The following is a 19,093-nucleotide window of genomic DNA, read 5'->3' as shown; positions in this document are numbered from 1 at the left end:
AACTATCAAATGAATTGCCATGACATTTATTTCACACGTTTATGTTGCTCTCAGGTTGAATCCCCCCAACTTTTCCTCTAGCTCCATCATTAAATTGTTAAATCATCATTATTAAAATTTATGTTGGTCCTATACTTTTTATGGTTACCTTTGTGTTTAATGCTCATTATCAAATGTTAGCATGGTTGTACATTAAACGAAGAAGGTTAAATATTTTTCCTGGTAAAAGTCTACATGTTAGCATTGTCATGTTAGGATTACCATTTTACCCGATGAAACCTCACATGACTTGCTAGCATGACTGTAGACTGAAATATGTACTCAAATAAATGGGTTTTGGGGTGAGAGCCATTGACAGGGAGGTCAAAACAGACAAAACAGACATTATCACCTGCCTTATCAACATTTACTGTATACATACAAGAGTTATAATATAATATAATATAAAGGCGTTGTCGTGTTGTCTGCAGTTGGGCTAAAGTGCGTTGGCGTGTACTGAGCACCTGGCACCCATTACTGCTGCGCAGCGTGATTTTCATATCAATTATAGGAGAAAGGGACCATTAGTGAGCACACAGGACCAGGACAACAAGATCAGACTACATCCTCTACTTTGAAATTATATGTCGCATTTCAGCATCAGATTAGTCTGATTCCTCCATCTGTTCTCTTATCTGCTGGAGGGAAATGAGACTCTCAGAAGGTCCGTGTTTGAAGTGTGATGGGCTGGTGTTCACAGCAGAAGAAATACATTAAGTATTAAATAAGAGCAAATGTAAATGTGAAACCAAATGTAAAGCTGACTGTTGTGTTATGTCTAAACGCTAAACCCAAAGATTTCAAATGATGTCCTCCTGCCCTCCTTTTATTCCTTCCACAAACTACGCGTGAGGTACTGCTCTGATCACCATGGGGACTCTTTTTCATGATGCTGTTGCCATAGAGCCTTTTGTGATGCTGCATCTGTGCATGCTTTTCATTTTCTCCCTTTGATATCAAACAAACACCCTTTGTAAAGACAGAATTCCTCTGTTTCAGTAAAAACTGAGAACAATCACCTTGGACATGTTGACGAAACAACAAGTAAGTCGGGGCCGCTTTAAAACATATTAATATTGTCGTTATTTTGACTGTGTGCTTTAGCAGCAGAATAGAGGCAGCTGACATGATGTTCGTGATGATACGGAGATGTTTTGAGTTCACACTGATTCTCTTGACCCTCCAGGCATCAGGGGCCCTCAATCTGGCAGTCCAGAATGAACTGGTTGGTTGGGGGGTGCTGGCATGCCCCATTATGCCGTGGATTACCCCCTCCTCTCCACAGCAACTGTTAAACTGTTATCCTCCCTTTTGTGGGGCTAAGCCCAACTGTGTGGAACTGGACGGGCGGGGGGCACACTGGAACCCGCTGGCGTGGGGAGTTTTCAGCCCCCTCCGCCCAGAGTGCTGACACTGACACAATTTCACACACACACTCACGCAAAGTGCCAGCTCAGGGATTTGAGAGAGCAATGGAGGGCAAAGGGAGAGATGTGCTACAAGTATAAATATACAGGCCTTTATTTTTCTAATTCTGATCTTATTTATGTGTTTATTCTGTTTGCTTGTATTGTTTTTAGGCGCTTTGTAGACGTAAGTGGAGAATATAAGTGTGTTGTACTTGAGTCTTTACCACTGTAGAGCAGCTGGGAGTGATGGCAGGACATCCCCAGCAGCATGTGCCTCAGACAGGACTCTCCAGGGAGCTGCAGAGCCCCGCCCAAATACTTCAGCATATTTCCATAGTGGTTAAGGGCTCTTGTTCACCCTTACATGTGACATATTGCAGTAGGCTTGTCTTCTAAGTTTTAGCTGAGTTATGAGGTAAGTAGCCAACATGAGATTATTAGGAAAATGTTAATGACATTTTGAAAGCAGTACTTGTTTCAACTATGTTGTTGTTACATTTGCTGCAATTAGCAGAAACATTAGAGAACCTGTCAGCACACTATAAATGTAACATAAACTTCACTCTATTAATACAAATACTAGTATCTCATATTAGTACATGCTACTAAAATGGAACAGCAACGTTTCTACGTATTACTTAAACTGGAATCTTTCTTTCTGACAAAGCAGTTCTTCATACAGTAATTCATTTAAGATGCAATTTAAGATCATATTATTGAATAAGTTCCTTATGAGAAAAATAATAGGAAGATTAATCAATGGTAATAATAAATCAGTTTACTGTTTTAGTCTGTAAAATGTAAAAAGAAAATAGCGAAAAATGCTTGACAATTTATGAAAGCCTCCGTTGAGGTCTTAAAATGTCTTGTTTCATGTAACCGGCAGCATTTACTGTCACACAAAGAAAACAAATCCTCACAGAAGCAGGAACCCATTAATCAATTCATCAGAATACTTGCTGACTGCCCAGAAAATTGATCAACTAATGGCTGGCTGTAGCACAGTGCAATCGTTGTATTCATCTGCTGTCGACTCAACCACTGTACACTTTAATAACTTTATTCATACATATTATGATTTACACCAAACCTCTGGCACTAGATCTGCCCCTGATAGATTTCAGCTACAGTATGTGCAGTATATCTATGTATTTCTTTAATCCCGTTCAGTCATGCTATCCCAGCATGCACTGGCTGAGTCGGTTGGGTACACCTCCAAACAGATCGCCCGTCTATTCTGGCTATAACGCACACAGACAGGTAAAACATCTGGCTGCGTTGCCACATGAGTTAATCTTCATATCTCTGGACTGTGGGAAGACACGAGGGAAACCATCAAGTTTAGGGGGCTTAGTTTTCCCCCTCATGTTTCTATTTCTGTCTCTCAAACACGGAGAACACACAGAAGAAAATTCAGATATGAAGCCAAAGAGAAACAGAAAGAGAAAAAATACTCTATACTAGATGTGGTTTTTATTCAACTCACAGTACATTCTACAGATGCACACGTGTTACATCACCTTAATACGACAGAGTCTTGTAATACCTCCTCTTAAAAATGATGAATTGGTCCTAAAAATATAAAGGAACAAATTTAAAGTCACCAAAACTGTACATTATTAAAAATTCACTTAACACCACATTTGGTTTTCATGTCTTTTTTTTTTCTTTTTTGAAAAAACATCTGTCCCTTTAAGTGTAACAAGGAACATCAAAGTTTATTTCCTATCAACGGATTTGAGTTCAGTGTAAGAAACATGTTTAAATAAAACCCAGACTGTGGAGTCATCCTGTCGCCTTCAGAGCACACCAACCATGCCGCACAACATCGTACATTGGCCCTTGTACAGCACGAAAAGAAAAATAAAATCAATAAAAGGAATGTAAGACAGAAAAACCAGGCCGGAATGTGCCCAGTGCTTCATTATCAGAAATCCTTTGCAACTCTAGTCTTTAAATGGGAGGATTTCAGCCTCACACATAATCACCAGCTTTACATGTTTTCACCTTGTTAGATTGGACACAAACAGAAGTAGGAGTGTCAGGTTCAGCATGGATCAAATGCTTTTGAAGTTTTCAAGCTGCAAACACCAACTTGTCTTGGTCTGATTTCATACTATGAGAGCAAAATTGCAAAATTTCAGTGTGAGCTCTGTGTGTGTGTGTGTGTGTGTGTGTGTGTTGCAGTAGCATCCCTTCAGTTGTATAGTCTGTGACACAAAATAGGTGCAACGCTGCTGACTATTTGCTCCTTCACAAGAGGGACAGTGAAATTTAAGAGTCTAAATGCAGACTGACTGACAACATGAAAAAAAATTCCTCCAGTTTCAGAAACCAGTGTCTTTCACACAGCAGCAAAGGTGGGATATGTGTGAAGTCATTTGCATGTTTGTGTGTTGGTGAAAAGTGTTTCATGTGTGCGTGCAAGACTTTAAGTGGAGGTTATACAAAGTCTACTTGTGACAGTCCAAGAACAGATTCCTTTTAGCTTAACTGGCCTTTTCATAAATCGTCTAGACATCTCTATAAGGTAATCTGTACACTTCACTACAAGCTATTGCTATTAAATAATCCCAGCTATTGTAATCTTTATATATATTTATATATAGAATATATAATAAAAATATATTGGAGGAAAAAAATTACTTCTCGGCATAAGACCACGTTACATTACGTTTCCATTGAACAGGTAAGAAATGGCCCGAGCTGAGTGAAGTTTTGATTCATTTTGTTGTTGAACGGTGCTAAGCAGGTCCAGTATGCAGCTGATAAGCTGCAATAGTGTGAGTAGCCCCTGTAAGAGTCTGAGAGTCAAAACACTCAGGGGCAGAGGCCGGATCATTGCCCCACAGCAGGGTTTGACCAAAGGCCTCGCTACGACATGGGGCTTGGGAAAGGTTGTGACAGGAGAAAGCAAACAGGAGATGAGGTGCTGAGGTGAGGATGAGGAGACACAAAAAAAGAGGAAGGAAAGGTGAAAAGAGGCATGTTCTCATTCTCTGTGATGGTGAATGGGTACAAGTTCAAGCCAGTTCAGCTGTGGGCCTGGAAAAGATTAGGCCGGTAGAGGAAACAATAACAGACAAATAGCCAAAATCTATACATATATACCTATACATGAGAGAGTACACATAGCTGGCAGAATCTCCAGTCTTAGCAGTAATGGAGAGTGTGTGACTGGGACGGTGACAGCACCAACAGCATATAGTCCCACCATCGAGGGGGGGACGTTGTACGCTCCTATTTGTCCTTATTTGAGTAAAACTCCGCCCAGCGGCTCTCAAAAAAGCGCCTCATGGCGTGTCCAGCCATTCCCACCTCCGACGTGTCCTCGTTAAACAGCTCACAGTTGTTGAATACAAGCTGAGCGTCTGCTGCAAACTCTTCACAGCTGCAGTACCTGAGACAAAGAAACAGAGGAATGACTGATGTTAAAATATACCAGGGAGAGACATATTATACTCAGGAAGGTGCCTGCAGAGTCTTATTTTCAGCACTTGGTGATAAAATAAAAAACAAAAAAAACCTCCCCCACACAAGCGGGGCTTGTATATTTCTTTTCTAAATGTGTGACTACAGAACAAACGATCAACCCCAGGAACCAACAAATACATAAGAACATATACCATGGAAGAGGGTGGGGAAAGAAAATGTATTATTAAGCCACATTATTCCCATCAATTTACCAATACTAATGTGTATCTGTTCATTTTCATCCCCCATTCTTTCCCAGTCGTGTTTTTTGATTGTTTGCTGCCTGGAATTGGCGCATGTTTCATGTGTTTAAATAGCGTGCGAATGTAAAATTGGGGCAGTTCTACTTGGAAATGGGCTGTATACTTTTTCTGAATATAAGTGCTGATGTTATATTTCAAAATAGAAATTAAAAAGATAAATTAAAAAGTACAAGGATGGAAAATTTCCACCTTTTCTCAGGTAACGTGTGTGTATAGAGCACAAGAGCTAAAAAAAATAAGATAAAAAAATAAAGCAGTAACGAAATGTATAGAGTGACCTGCTCTTACCCTCCCTGTAGCAGTCGTTCTCTCATGGTGAGGAAGTCCATGGGGTTCTTGATAATGCGGCGGTAACCTGGCACCAGTCGGGGGTTGACAGGTTCAAGAAACGGCCAGGCATCAGCATGAGCCTCCATCTCCATCAGAATGATCCTGGGAGATAATATAATAAATAAAAGAATTAACACAAATCATCACAACAAAACGCTCACAACAGAAGTCCTCATGCAGACTTAAAAATGAAGTGGCTGTGCAACTTTAGGAAGTACTTGAGCTGCAAATGGACAGTTCGACAGCGGTGAAGGCAGGACTCACTCGCAGAAGGTGAGGTCAGGCTGGTTGCGGGTTGTCATGCGACGACGTTTAGTGGTGCCTCCTTCTCCCAAGCTACGGGAAGATGAGGAGGAAGCTACAGTTTCCTTGTACCGTGTTGACATGCCGCCACTACGCCGCGTTGTCATTTCATCTTCGGAGCTGTCATCTTCATATCTTCTCTTTTTCACCCTGGTCCTCATCTTGCATGAGCGAGGTGAATTACTTTCCTTCTGAGAGACAGAGCAAATGAGGAAGCAGATTGAGCTGATGAGGAAATGTAGCAGAGATTCAAAACAGCAAGTTTTGGTCAGTTTTAAGTTATTTCTTAGTGAACAATCATAGGAAGGGTTCTGACCTGGGAAACACAGGTAGGACAAAACCAGTCTCCCTCTGGCACCTCAGTGATTTTGGGCCTTAGGCAGTACATATGGCAGCCACGATCACAGCCGTCACACAGCAACAGGCAATCATCATTGTCTCCCTTTCTGCAAACCTGGCAAGTCTGCATAAAAAGTGACCAAAGAGAAGAAATTAGAAAAATTTAATATGGTTTGTGCCCCCCAAAGAAGAACAAGAAAAAAGCGATAAAGTTACTTACCACTTTAGTCACAGATCTCTCCCAAGCAATGGCCTTCTCCAGCTGAAGTAAACACAGACAGACTTGGGGAGCGCTGCGGCAGCGATCGAGGGCTTGTCGCCATGTTCGTAGCCGAGACGTGATCTCACTTTCCAAACTGCAACAGAAGACAATTTTAAGACAAGAAAGTTAACATATGAAACAAAACAAAGCCATCTCCCCTGCACTCCAAAGTCTTCTCACCTGATGACATCCATGGGATGCTCTTCTCCCGGGGTCGGGGTGAGGGGAGCCAGGCGCATCACTTCAGCTGGGTTCCACAACGGCTCCTTCAGGTAGCGTCTCTCAATGTTGCGCTCAAGGTTGGCCAATCGCAGCACGGCCAAGTCCAGCGGGTGTGTGGCGATACGCGGCAGGCCAGACCACTCCTTCTTAGTTCGCACAATCCAGTCATCGTTTGGATCGGCGTCATGTTCATAGTACTGGAGGTCATCACGTGTGGAGTCTGGATCTGGGATTGTGTAGGGCTTAAAAAGGGGACGAGATACATAGTTTGAGTTTCAGAGACGGTGATAATCAAACAGGAGCTATGCAAGGCTTAACTTCAGACTTGAGAACTGTGAGAAATCATTTTACCAAGTGTTTTAATAGTTACCTGAAATTCTGCCACTGGTGTCTCTGTGTTAGATTCAGCATCACTCACTGCACTCTGGGGAAGAGCCTTGAAGAAACACAAAGTGCACGTTGAACTCTTTTGGCGACTTTTCACAAGCCAATACATCAGTATTTGATAATATGTTGCATATTTTATTTTATATCTCTATGAGAGATTTTGACAGTAGGGAGAGGACAGTAAATAAGAAGAGAAATGTGAAATCATGTCTAAAAATGACCCTGGCCATACTTGAGCAGAAGACGTTTTCAAACCATTTCCTTTTTATCTAAATTACTTTAAAAGATTGTATTCAAGTCCCAAAAATTTTCACTATCGTATCATAAAAATCATGATCTTCATCACACCATAAATTTGACTTCAACTCAAGTAGCCATTGTTTTGGCATAATCGGATGATGTATAACAGTGACACACAAAGGTGAATTTTTACCTTGAGATGGAGGTCAGCGGCAATGACCCGTTGCTCCAGGTCCTCCACCCACTTTAGGACGTTGATGTCAGTCTCCACTGCCTTCTCCTGCACTTGCCAGGGCTTCTGCAGTTCTTCCATTAGGACATCCTTGTCCTCTACCTTCAACTCAAACAAAGAGTCTAGCCGGAATCAACACAAGAACAGTTGTGAGGAGAACGCAGAGCAACAGGGAAAACATAAGTCAAACCTTAAATAGAGTTAAAATGCAAAGCAACCAAGCCGACTAGCACAAAACTCACCGTTGATAGGTTTGGTGCACATCTCGGCTAAGCTCTCCATGTGTTTGGCCAAATGCTTATGGAGCACCTTCTCCCTGATGCCCCTTGGATGGAGGGCCTGTAAAGTGTTATAAAGTTCTTCTGGATCCTTTATCCACCACCAGCCACGCACCATTGCTGGAAAGGAAAAGTATATATTTCACAACACATTAAAATAAGAAAGAGAGAGGCTCAGCTTGTGTTCTCAGCTGAAAACACAACGAATCACTGTGACATAAAACGTAGATTTCCTACCTTAATTTTGTAAGATAAATGTCAGAAAGTAACCAATCATGAATAACAGGATCAGCTCTGAGCTGCCTTACAGTTATGTAAAACAAAATTATCTAGTCTGAAGTATGTGTTCCTTTTAATCATTTTTACTGCCTCAGTATTGTAACACCCTTTCAAAACAACAACTTACATGCTGGTATGGGCTTGACCACAAGTTGTGTAAAGTACTGCTGCTCGAGCTCTTGGAACACAGAGTTGGGAGGACGGCCACGACGCTTGGCTGCAGATCCTCTCATCCCCCTGCGGGCAGGACTACTTCCTCTGCTACTTCTCCTCCGCCTGCGACCAGGCCTGGCAGGTGTAGTGGGAGTGAGCTTTGCAGGAGGAATGGGGGCTGGAAGAAGCTGAGGAGGTGCTAATGGGGCACAACCAGGAACAACAGCATCAGAAGGTGGAGGGGGGACATCCTGTGGCGTTACTGGAGTCGCAGAGTCAGCTGGAGCCACGCCAGGCAAGAGCTGGTCTGGCTAATGGGTGGGAAGAAATAATGTATTTATATACCACACAAAAGACTGATAATGGGTTATTATAGCACCATTACATGTACCTATAATTATGACTGTGGTGGCAAACCTGCATGACTGCAGCAGCGAGAGCAGGCAGAGCACTCGGGATCTGAGGAAGGAGTTTAGGGGGTGAACCAGGTGAGTTGGGTATCTGAGGCTCGGTTAGAGAGTTATCATCACACGGTTGTTTAGGGAGCAGGTTGAACCACTGTCCCTGTTTCTCTGCCATCTCCTTCACACTCTCCTCTGGTCGATTGCCCTCTGGAGCGTCCCCTGGTGCTGAGAATGTGCCGTTAGTCACTGCTTCCTGTGACTGGCTGAGCCAGCTCTGGAAAGCGGCCTGTGTGAGGTCTTGGGTGCCACTGTTTGGTGAACCTGGACCCTCTTCCCCTCCAGACCTCACGCTACTTCGACGCCGGCGGCGAATCTTTGCAGTGCGGAGGTGAAGCTCCACTTCTGGTTTGATTTTTCGAGGTCGTCCTCTTCCTCTTGGCCTGCTCATGAGGGATGCAGTGCCAGGTAGGGGGTCCTCCTCAGGAGACAAGGTCTGGGCCTGGGCAGGGGTAGCAGAGGAAGGAGAGGAAGGTAGAGCAGGAGGGGGGCTGGTAGGTACGGGGGTCTCCTCAACTTTTGGTTCCTTTTTGAGGAAGGTGACAGGAACCTCGGCTACAAGGACATCTCCCGATGCTGCATGACAGAAATGAAAGTGAAAAATGAAAACAGACAAGCCAAAGTTTGTATGGTCTAAAAATGGGCTTATATTTATTTCAGATCTCTTCTGAGACTTACTCAACAGTTCTTCTGGTCCCTCAACCAGAACTCCTCCAAGATGAGGTAGCACTAAGTATCTGCGCCGGTAACGGTCTTGGCCCAGCAATGTCGCCCTCATGGAATGAGTAGACTGTAGCAGCTTTTTTCGGAAAAATGCTTGACGCTGTGAGATCCCAAAGCAGAGAATAATTAATAAAATAAAGCAGCATAAATGTATAAATCACCGCATCTGTGTAGCATTAGGATTACCTTGGTTAGCTTATCTATCTGCCTTTCAAGCTCTGGAATGCTGGCTGTGGTAGGACTTTCACTCTGTCACAGAACAGACACAAATTCAGTGTAGGAATGATCCACTTCTAATACTGAAGCAACACCAGAGCAGATACGTACGTCACTGAGTTTGGGCTCTTCTTTGCGTGCACGACGGTTGCCTCTCTCCACGACCAGGCCGCTCTCCTCCATACTGAGATTCTCTTCCTCGGCCACTCTGGCACTGCGCCTCCTCTCCTCGAAACACAGCTCTTCCTCTGAACGTCCTGTACGACGCGCTAGTGCCGCCTTCAGTCTGCAAAGGAGAAAACAATCAGAATCAACAAGCCACATACCTTGGTGCTTTAATTGCATAAAATTGATCAATATTTTTGTATTCGAAGAAAGAAAATCATGCTCTTACTTGCGCAATTTACCCTCAATTATCCACTTGTTCTTCCTGTAAGTTGCGATGTTTTCCAATGTGTTGTCAATGTCACTGAAATTTAAAATACATACATTAATAAAGTAACAATAATTAATAAAGAAATGAGGTAGTAAACGTAAACAGAATAAACAATGAGTTCTTATTAACCTTGTCACAATGTTGCTGCTGTTGAGCTCTTCCACCAGGAAACCCAGTATGGCTGCCTTGGTATCAGGAGGCAGAGCATGAAATGTTTTGGTTCTCATCGTGTTGCACACTTCTGTATCATAACCATGAGATTCCAGGAAGATACGAAGTACTTCTGAGACCGTGGAGCGGGTGAGCTGCAACTCAACCAGCTTATCTCCAAGGATCTTCACTGACTGAAGGTTGAGGAGATAGAGAGAGAAATGCAGACTCATTCATCATTCATTTCTTACTAGGAACTGCATGAACGGAGAAAATGCTCAAAATGTATCACACACCTGATAATAAGATGGTAGGCCTGGATCATGGAGTGCAGCCTCAACCAGCTTTATCAGTAGATCCTGGACCTCTCCTTGGCTATCACCCAGGCCTAAGAGACCTTCCTGCAAGGTAGCAAGGCTGGGGATGTCCTTGGGTACATTAAGACCAATCACCCTGCCATAGCCATGTAGGAACTCAACCACAGCCAGGCAGTGTGCAAAAGCTGTGCCAGAAAGAACCACACCAGGGATACGGGACAGCTCTGGCAGGGGCTGATGGAGACAAAATTCAAAGGTCATGATTTCCTGAAAAAAATCTTCTGCAATCACAGTGAGATAAGAAACTGGGTGTCAAGTTCAGAACTCACTTTGTGGTCAGTGAGACACATGTCCTCTGTGGGCTTCTTTAGCTCTTCTGCGATCAGTTGCTGCCTCTTTCGCTCCTCCAGACGTCTCTGGGCCTGTGCTCTCCTCTCTGCCGCCCTCTTAGCTGCCAGAGCAGCCTGAGCTGCCGCCTCTGCCTCCGCCTGGGCTTTAGCCAGAGCCTTGGCTTTACTCCGAGCACCCAACACCCTCTTACCCTGGGCTATCCTCTCCTCATCAGTCTGCTGTATTGGTGGAGGAGCCTCAACCTTGACTGACCTCCTGCGGCCAGGCTTCTTGGGTTCTGCAGCAGTCCCTGATGCTGGATGTGTGACTTGTGGGGCTGTTGGGTCAGTTGGTTCGACCTTCACCGCTGGGTCTTTGGCCTCTTGCTCCAGCTGAGTCCACAAAAGAAAGCAAGAACAGGTGGAGATGAGGAAGAGGCGGTGGTGCTGAAGGAAATGCTGTTGAATTATTTTGAGTTGAGTGTTTGTCTGTACCTTGGCTCTCTTTTTCTCCTCTTTCATCTTCTTAATCTTCACATCCTCCCTTCTCTTCATTCTTGCCTAAATAGTAAATGACAAAATAAGGATGAGATGTCAACAGCATAACAGCAGTAGCACCAGTACCAGCTTTACTGTGGCATGATAATTCATAATTATCATATCATGTACATTTGCTTAGACATTATCATTATTGTGACAATGTCAAACTGTTGTGGCCCTTATACATGTTCAACATTTCAAACTGTCTGACTGACATACCTTTCTCTTCATTTTCTTTTTGATTTTGGCAAGTTTCTCTTTCTCTTCCTCTGTGAGGGCCTCTACAAAAAGGGAACAGAAACAGTTAGATACAGAACACACTTCTTGAGGGTATGTACAAAACACATCATCTGGTCTTTAAACTGGTAAAACTGGTATGCCAGAACTTAAGTGTTATTATTAAACATTTCCGTATACTCATCCCTCCCTCCAGTCTGTTAGCACTCACCCTTGGCCTCCAGTCTCTTCAAAAGCTTGGCGTCAACTTTGCTAAGGAGGTCGATCATCTTGGGTTTAGGAGGCCTACCCGGGCGTCGGGTCTGCCCTCCCTTCAGGCCACGAACCCTGCGAGGTTTCTCTTTATCAGGATTTGGAGGTCGACCTCTGCGGCCAGTGATGGCCATGATCATAGAGGGGACCTCCTCATTGGCCAAGAGCACCCACTTCATACCCTGCAACATATTTTAGAGAATGTCTCCAAAGTGTCAAAACTGTTTGTATTAATACCGAGTTTAACTGTGCAGTAGTTTTGATCCAATCCTTGATTCTGAATGAACAACTAAATCAGAAATATACACACCTCAGGAGTTTCTCTTTCTTCGTAAAAATCTCCAACAGGCATGCGTGGGCTGAAGCTGAAGTGTTCTCTGGTGACCACACTATCCGTGTGTCTCTTCAAGTACTGAGTGAAGCAATTCGAGAATGAGGCAGGAGAGAAGAAAAACAACAACCCTTAAACTGTTCTTATATACATCATCAATACCTCATCTGTTGTACTTGCCCTATAATTTTAATAACTTAAAAGTCCTTTATGGTTTTGTTTCATGGCCAGGAAAATGTACCTTGATTATTTCCGGGAACTGCTTCATCCTCCTTCCACAAGGTGTGTAATACCAGGTTTCTCCCTTCATGCGGCTCTCCATTTTCTTCACACGGATCTCCCTCCTCCAACTACAGAGAAGAGAGTTCATTATTTCATTTCTGTGATACAGCAGTTTTTAGAAACAAGTTATCCACAATTTCACTGTTGTTGAATATTACATAACATTACAATATTATGTTTTTTTTTTTAAAAATGAGACAAAAAAATACCAAACTGTGCAGACACAAAAATTTGAGGTTATGACAATACTCAATATCTCGGATTTCACATTTTTGGCTTTTAAAAATTGTTTCTTAGCTTGAGCCAATACTGATTCTGAACTACAGAGTAATAGTACAGAAAAGCTTTTTTGGCAAACAAACGATATAATAACACAATAAAATTACCCATGCTGCAGTGGGAACTGAACCTGCTCCTCAGTTGCAACCCTCCGTCTGTTAGATTCACCTGATTCAAGAAAAAGCACACACAACCACATTTAGCATTTGAGTGTCAAATTGTGACATGATATGAACCCCTACCAAAACTTCTTCATTACCTGCAGTGGAGCTGTCATCATCGTTCTCATCAACGTTGTCAGCAGATTTTTCAGGATCTTGTTTAGGTGTTTTTACAGCATTTCCTTCTGGGTGTTGCTTCTTGACCCTTTTGATCTTCTTGGGTTTATCAACTGAAGTGTCAATTGCCGAAGCGTTGGCCAGAACAGCTTCAATTGTGGCTGTGATGGGATCAACCTCTGCTGTGGGTGGCCCAGACTCTCCACATCCTTCTGATGTTTCTTTAACATCCACCCTCACAGATTTCTTTCTCTTTCTGCCCTTGGCTCCTTCATCTTTATTGCCTCCTTCTTCATCAGTCTTTATCTTCTCCACTTTAGGGGTTCGAACCCGAGGCTTCCGCTGGGTCTCCTCAGGAGCTTAAAATGCCAAAAAAAAAGAGAAAAAATGTTTTAAATAAAATCTTTTTTTTTTAATTTTTTTAAATTAACATGTTGAAAGACTGTTGAATACCTGGGGTTTTCATCCATATTGCCTTTGGAGCTCGAGGTTTGCGTGGTTTCCCTGGGGTTTTCAGATGCCCTCCAGCAGCTGACACAATCTGATCAGTTACTGGCTGGAGTGGGTGCACAGCAGGGCCCTCTGCTGGGGTACTGAAGGCAATGAAGTTCTCATCTCTCATCTTGAAACTTGGTGGAGTCATTGTCTCATTAACAGTGGTTTTAATGCTAATGCGTCCAGCTGAGTCTGGTGTATCATGTCCTCTGGGCTCCCACTCTGCCTCAGGTCCTGAGAGAAAACAACATTTAATTATTATTAGCAGAATTGAGAAATTAAGTATAACGACATTCAAAAAACAAAGCGTACTGTACTGTTTACTAGAAATGAATGCAAATGCAATGCAATGACTACAAAGAAATCTACTTTTTATTAAGGGAAAAATAAAATCCAATAAACATCATGTATTATATTCAAGAACTTTAAGAATTTACCTTTTTGACCTGACTGAGAAGGTGCAAATGAGAGTGAGTTGGACACATCACTTGAGTCGACAGAGGGCTCTTCCACCTGAGAGGTGCCGTTAAGAGAAGACTCCAGCATGGATTCTCCTGTGACTTGGTAGCTGTCCTTGGTCTCTTGTCCCTCAGATGTTTCCCCTTCCATGGAGTCCAGCGTGTCATCTCTGGAGTCTTCAACAAAAGAGCTGCTATCTCTCATGGTATCAAATGCATCGGAGGCTTCCTCTTCTGCATACGAACTACTGTCAAACCGAGAAGTGTCCTTTCTCTGTAGACAGCTGTTGTCAAATTGAATGGAGTCATGTACACATGAGCTATCATCATCTACAAGAGAGGGTTTTTCCAAGACAGAACTTACATCAGTTTTAGTGGGGGTGTCAAATGTTGAATGGCCATCAAATTGTGAAGAGCTATCAAAACTTTCTTCGTCCCTCAGATGTTCTTCCCTTCTGTTGTGGAGATAAGACGATTTCCTGACTGGAGTCTGCTCCACCATGGAGTCCTCTGACTCACAGATGACGATGCTCTGAACGTGGTGCTTTTCAGAATCTATCTGTTTATTACTGGACTTTTGATCAGGAGCAACTGTGATCTGCAAGGGTTTATCAGAAAGATCGTTGGGAGATTTGAGTGAGTGAATTTCAGATGCATTAGTCTCAGCAGCTTCCACCTTCTGTGCTGTTGTTTTTGTGCCTGAATCAAGCTGAGGGAGGGATTCCTCTGGTTTTCCATTTCTTTCATTAGCCAACAATTTTCCATCCTCACTATGACCATGGTGCTCTAACTTGGGTGACGAATGCTTTAGTGCATGAGGAGGAGTGGTGTTCAAGGGATGCTGCTCAGAGTCTGAATTTTGAACCACTCCAGAAGATGTACCCATTGCAGGAGGCACAGATACCAAGGCAGGAGGGGTGGACACGGGTGCAGTCCTGGAGGCTTGAGTGGTTAGAAGAGGTAGGGTAGACAGAGGTCGGACTGTCGGACGTTCATGGGCTACTTGGGGAGGTGAGTTCACTATTCTGGGTGGTAATGACACTGCAGAGGCAGCAGAAAGACCAGAGTCAGCAGCTGGAGTGTTTGTCTGACACTGGGTTGCGGGTGTAGGGTCAGAAGATTTACTGCCAAATGAAAGAGTTTTTGGCATTGACATGGAAGATACAGATGCTGATAAACAAGAGCCAGATGATGTTGACATCGATGGTTGTGATTGTGCTGTATGTGAAATTAGAGGTGGAGCCACACCAACAGATGAAGATTTTGCACTCACAGATGAAGTGGTAGACATTAAGTTTGGGGGTCCAGGCTTTTCATGCTGAGCTCCAGATACCATCAAAGGTGACTTGGACCCTTGAACCATCTGTTCAAGAGAAGAGATGGGTGGAGCAGCAGAGTAAGAAGACACAGACACTAGGGCAGGAGGGGAGAGACTTGAAGAAGATCCAGAAGACTTGGTTGGATGAGACACAGGCTCCAATGAAGGAGATGAAAGTGCCGCAGGTCTAGACACACTATCAGTCGAAGCAAGAGGTGAAGATGACTTTGCAGGCGATGTAGACAGGGAGGAAGAAGAGGACCCCACTGTCAGATTCTTGGATCCAGGTGGGGACATCTCTTGCCTGAGGCTTTGCACTTTTACAGGAGATGAGCAAAGCCTAAGAGGAGCAGCTGGAGATGCAACAGAGGAGACACGGGGAGGTGTTGAGATTTGGGGTGGAGTAGATTCTATTTCAGGAGATGACACTATAGGGGGCCCACGGGCAGACATGGGAAGCTCAGAAACAGCAGAAGAGGCAGAGACCCGAGGAGGTGTGGAGTCCTTGGTTAAAGATGTTGATGCAGAGGGCTGAGATGCTGCTGACTGGGGAGGTGTATTCATTGCTGACTCTCGGACAGAGGAAGTCATTTCTGGACGCTGAGCTGCTGAATGTTCAGAATGCTGACGATAATCAGTTGCAGGTACTACAGGTTTGGGTTGGTAACTGTCATTTGCGGGTAGCCTCTGGGCCACAGGTGCCCTTTCCATGCCATTATAGCTTGTGTCTACCTCCTTGACAGCTTCTCTTGGATGTCCTGAAAAAGAAGAGAATAAACAAAACGGTCAACTAAAAAAATAAACTTCCGTTTTGCAGGAAAATGTTTTCTTTAATGGTGTATTCAGTGTAGGTTTGTTTCAGTTATATTGATGCATCTAATGGTGACTGATACTTCATTTTTATATAATTAATTGCATAGGGAAAGAAAGGTGTGTTCAGTCAGCTCACAAGCACCCTCAGTGACAGTCCAAGTTGTTTTACATAGTCAAAGAGTGGCACCTGCTGGTTGACTTTTGGCACTACCCAACCACTGAGTGCTGGCAATTAAGGTTGACCCTGTTATCACACATTGATGTGCTAGACATAACCAGTGGGGCTGCAACTTCATTTATTTTTTAATTTGCTAAATTTCAAATTGTTTAGGCTATAAACATAGTGAAAGGTGGCCATCACAGTTTCCTAGAATGGAACGTGATCCTAGTCCCGTTGAAAGTGCAAAACTTAAAGACTTAGCTTACTATCATATAAGACTAAATAAATAAATAAATACATACATTTTTAAATGTATACTAAAATAAATAGAAAAAAACTTAAATAAATTTTCACATTTGATTTAAGCAATCATCACAATAGTGAGCAAACAGCTGTAAGCTCAACAATAATTCTATTTCAACAACACAATTTTATATAGAGACCATGGAAAACACAACCATGTTATTACATAATCAACGACTGATGTGTCTAGGCCCAGTCTGACCAAAGAGGAAGAAGACCATATGACTTCACGAGTATCACTAAAGTGCTGGCAGTAAAGGAGGAAATGTAAAGTAGAGGACTGATTAAATTATTAAGAAATAAAACTTTAAAAAAAGCCAGACAACCAGCAGTGTAGAGAAAATGTAAAATAAAGGAACTATAATTTTCAGGCCCAACTGTACAGTTCTACAAACACATCTGTAAGTATAAAGTATTCACCTTGCATGGCTGTAGTTATTCCCACATTGCTAGCATGAGGGCTCCGTTCCCTGCTGTGGCCCTTGGGTGACCCACTATCCTGCATGGTTGACGGTGACATCATTGTTGCTGAGGACATGCCCAAAGGCAGAGGGCTACTTGAGCCCCCTCTGCCTAAACTATGGTGCTGTGGGCTGCCACGTGGAGGGGTAAAATTCTGGGCAGCCGGGGGCATCATCTGAGCTTGGCCTTGGGTCTGAGACTGCTGTGGTGGCTGCTGTGGAGACGGCAGGGACGGGTGCTGGGGTTGATGCTGGTAGTAGGGCATCCCATTAGGCATTATGCCATAATGCTGCGGTTGCTGGTGCTGCTGGTGGTGGTGGGGTGGGTGACGATGGGAATGGAGGTGCTGCTGTGATGACTGATGTGGAGGCGGTTGTAAGGGCTGTTGCTGGTGATGCTGTGATGGTGTAATTCCAGGATGTGTCTGACTCTGGTAGGTCCCATACATACGTTGGGAATTATAACTCATCTGCTGTGGGCCAGGGTTACTCCTGTTCCAGTACTGACTCCCAGTAAGAGGCATGTTTGGTGGGCCTGCCACAGAGGACTGGTGGGAGCTTTCAATACCCCCATTCAGTTGGTATTGTCCATGACCCTGGAAGTGGTGCTGTGACTGAGGCTGCACCATCCCAGGTGTAGGCTGCTTCTGGTGCATCCCATGTCCAGGAGAGGTGCCCATGGCTGGACCATACTGGGGATGTCCTCCCCACAAGTAGTCATAGCCCATGCTGCTCTGGTGGTGGTTGCTCATGTGTGGGTAAGGAGCTGTTGGTGGGTGGGAACCAGACATACCGGACCCAAGTACAGTAGTGACGCCATTCACATTCATTTCGCCATTCATATCTGTTTGATACAAGAATATCAGTCAAATTAGTGTTACAGTTTGCATTCATAAAATAATGTGTTTGTTGACTTTATAACTGAAATGGGTTAGACTATCAAAACAAAGAATTAAGACACCTGTCTGTGAAGTCTCATTCTATGAGGTGCACATACTGACAAATTTCAAAATAAGGTTCATTTTATTGGTTCTCTGACAGATACAGTGAAAAAGACTACAACTACTCACTCTTCCCCTGCTGAGGAAAACTCATGGAGGACCCGTTAGTATAAAGAGAATCCCCTGAGGAGAGTTTCAGTCCTGAGTTTGCTGAGGAGTGGGTGCCATAGTTGAAATGATTATTTGACTCCATCTAAAAAAAAAAAAAAAAAAAAAGAACACAAAAAATAAACATAGAAATTTAATCCATCCATCCCTAGCAAAATGCACAGAAGTCATGCAATCGCTGGGCCAGAACGCCTGTGCGCTATATGCATCACCATATGAAACACAAACGTTTTACTTAATTCATTTCCATTTATTTCCGTGCAGCTTTGAAGACGCTACGTAATATGTACAATGTCCTTCGTGAAATGTCTCCTAAATTATTTTGGCAGCTGCAGCTTGTGACAGCACCATTTCGTTCCAACAACAACCGTCAAAATGTCGCAGCCAGAAACAGCAGATGCCAGGCCCTAGCGAGCCGTAATGGACAACCGGGATATTACAATAGAAGCTCATCATTATCGCTGATGAGGCGCTGCTAACACGGGCACATCCTCCTCAATCTACCACGATAAATGTACGGCCCAGGCAGGCATAGCCTCGCAAACAGTATTCAAGACCCGGCGGCCTCGGCCAAGTAATAATGGTGGGATTAGCGAGAATATTTTAGAATCAGTGCGAGGCCTGAAAGACTGTTACCACACCACTAGCTGTTTAGCAATTCCATACACTCGTAATACTAAAGTAGCCCTCAATGGATACTTCATTTCCTAATTCAACAAGGCCGTTGCAAAAGCAGACGTCGCGCTAGCTAAGTCGCGCTAGCTGCGTTCTCAAACCAACAATTCACTTTAAAGAGCAGCTACTCAGCTGTGCTAACATCCGATACCGTTAACGGTGGATATGAGTTCATATCATAACGAAGCTGTATGAACCGTTTACTTTAGCGTGAAACATCAGACAAAATATCTCCCGATCCGGTTCCAAGGTTATTTAGC

The 19,093-nt window shown here is 43.6% G+C and overlaps 1 protein-coding gene across 1 annotated transcript; it reads right to left on the bottom strand.

Annotated features, from left to right (window-relative positions):
- Positions 1-2,904: 2,904 nt before the first annotated feature.
- Positions 2,905-19,009, bottom strand: baz2a (bromodomain adjacent to zinc finger domain, 2A). Its single transcript, XM_046396371.1, has 30 exons — positions 18,985-19,009; positions 18,120-18,243; positions 17,009-17,893; positions 13,974-16,070; positions 13,495-13,770; positions 13,023-13,400; positions 12,871-12,931; positions 12,444-12,552; positions 12,182-12,283; positions 11,831-12,053; positions 11,602-11,663; positions 11,338-11,403; positions 10,843-11,235; positions 10,493-10,747; positions 10,176-10,390; positions 10,005-10,079; positions 9,722-9,896; positions 9,581-9,643; positions 9,350-9,494; positions 8,628-9,247; positions 8,185-8,521; positions 7,743-7,898; positions 7,462-7,622; positions 7,012-7,077; positions 6,600-6,883; positions 6,378-6,513; positions 6,135-6,281; positions 5,780-6,009; positions 5,474-5,617; positions 2,905-4,848 (listed from the first exon to the last, which is right to left on the bottom strand). Exons 1-30 carry the CDS (start codon positions 19,006-19,008, stop codon positions 4,689-4,691), a joined length of 8,169 nt encoding a protein of 2,722 aa, XP_046252327.1. The 5' UTR covers position 19,009; the 3' UTR covers positions 2,905-4,688.
- Positions 19,010-19,093: the final 84 nt, after the last annotated feature.

The sequence above is a fragment of the Scatophagus argus genome, chromosome 8, assembly GCF_020382885.2.
Source record: "Scatophagus argus isolate fScaArg1 chromosome 8, fScaArg1.pri, whole genome shotgun sequence".
Classification (NCBI taxonomy): domain Eukaryota; kingdom Metazoa; phylum Chordata; class Actinopteri; family Scatophagidae; genus Scatophagus; species Scatophagus argus.
This window is presented reverse-complemented; position numbering and strand designations above follow the sequence as displayed.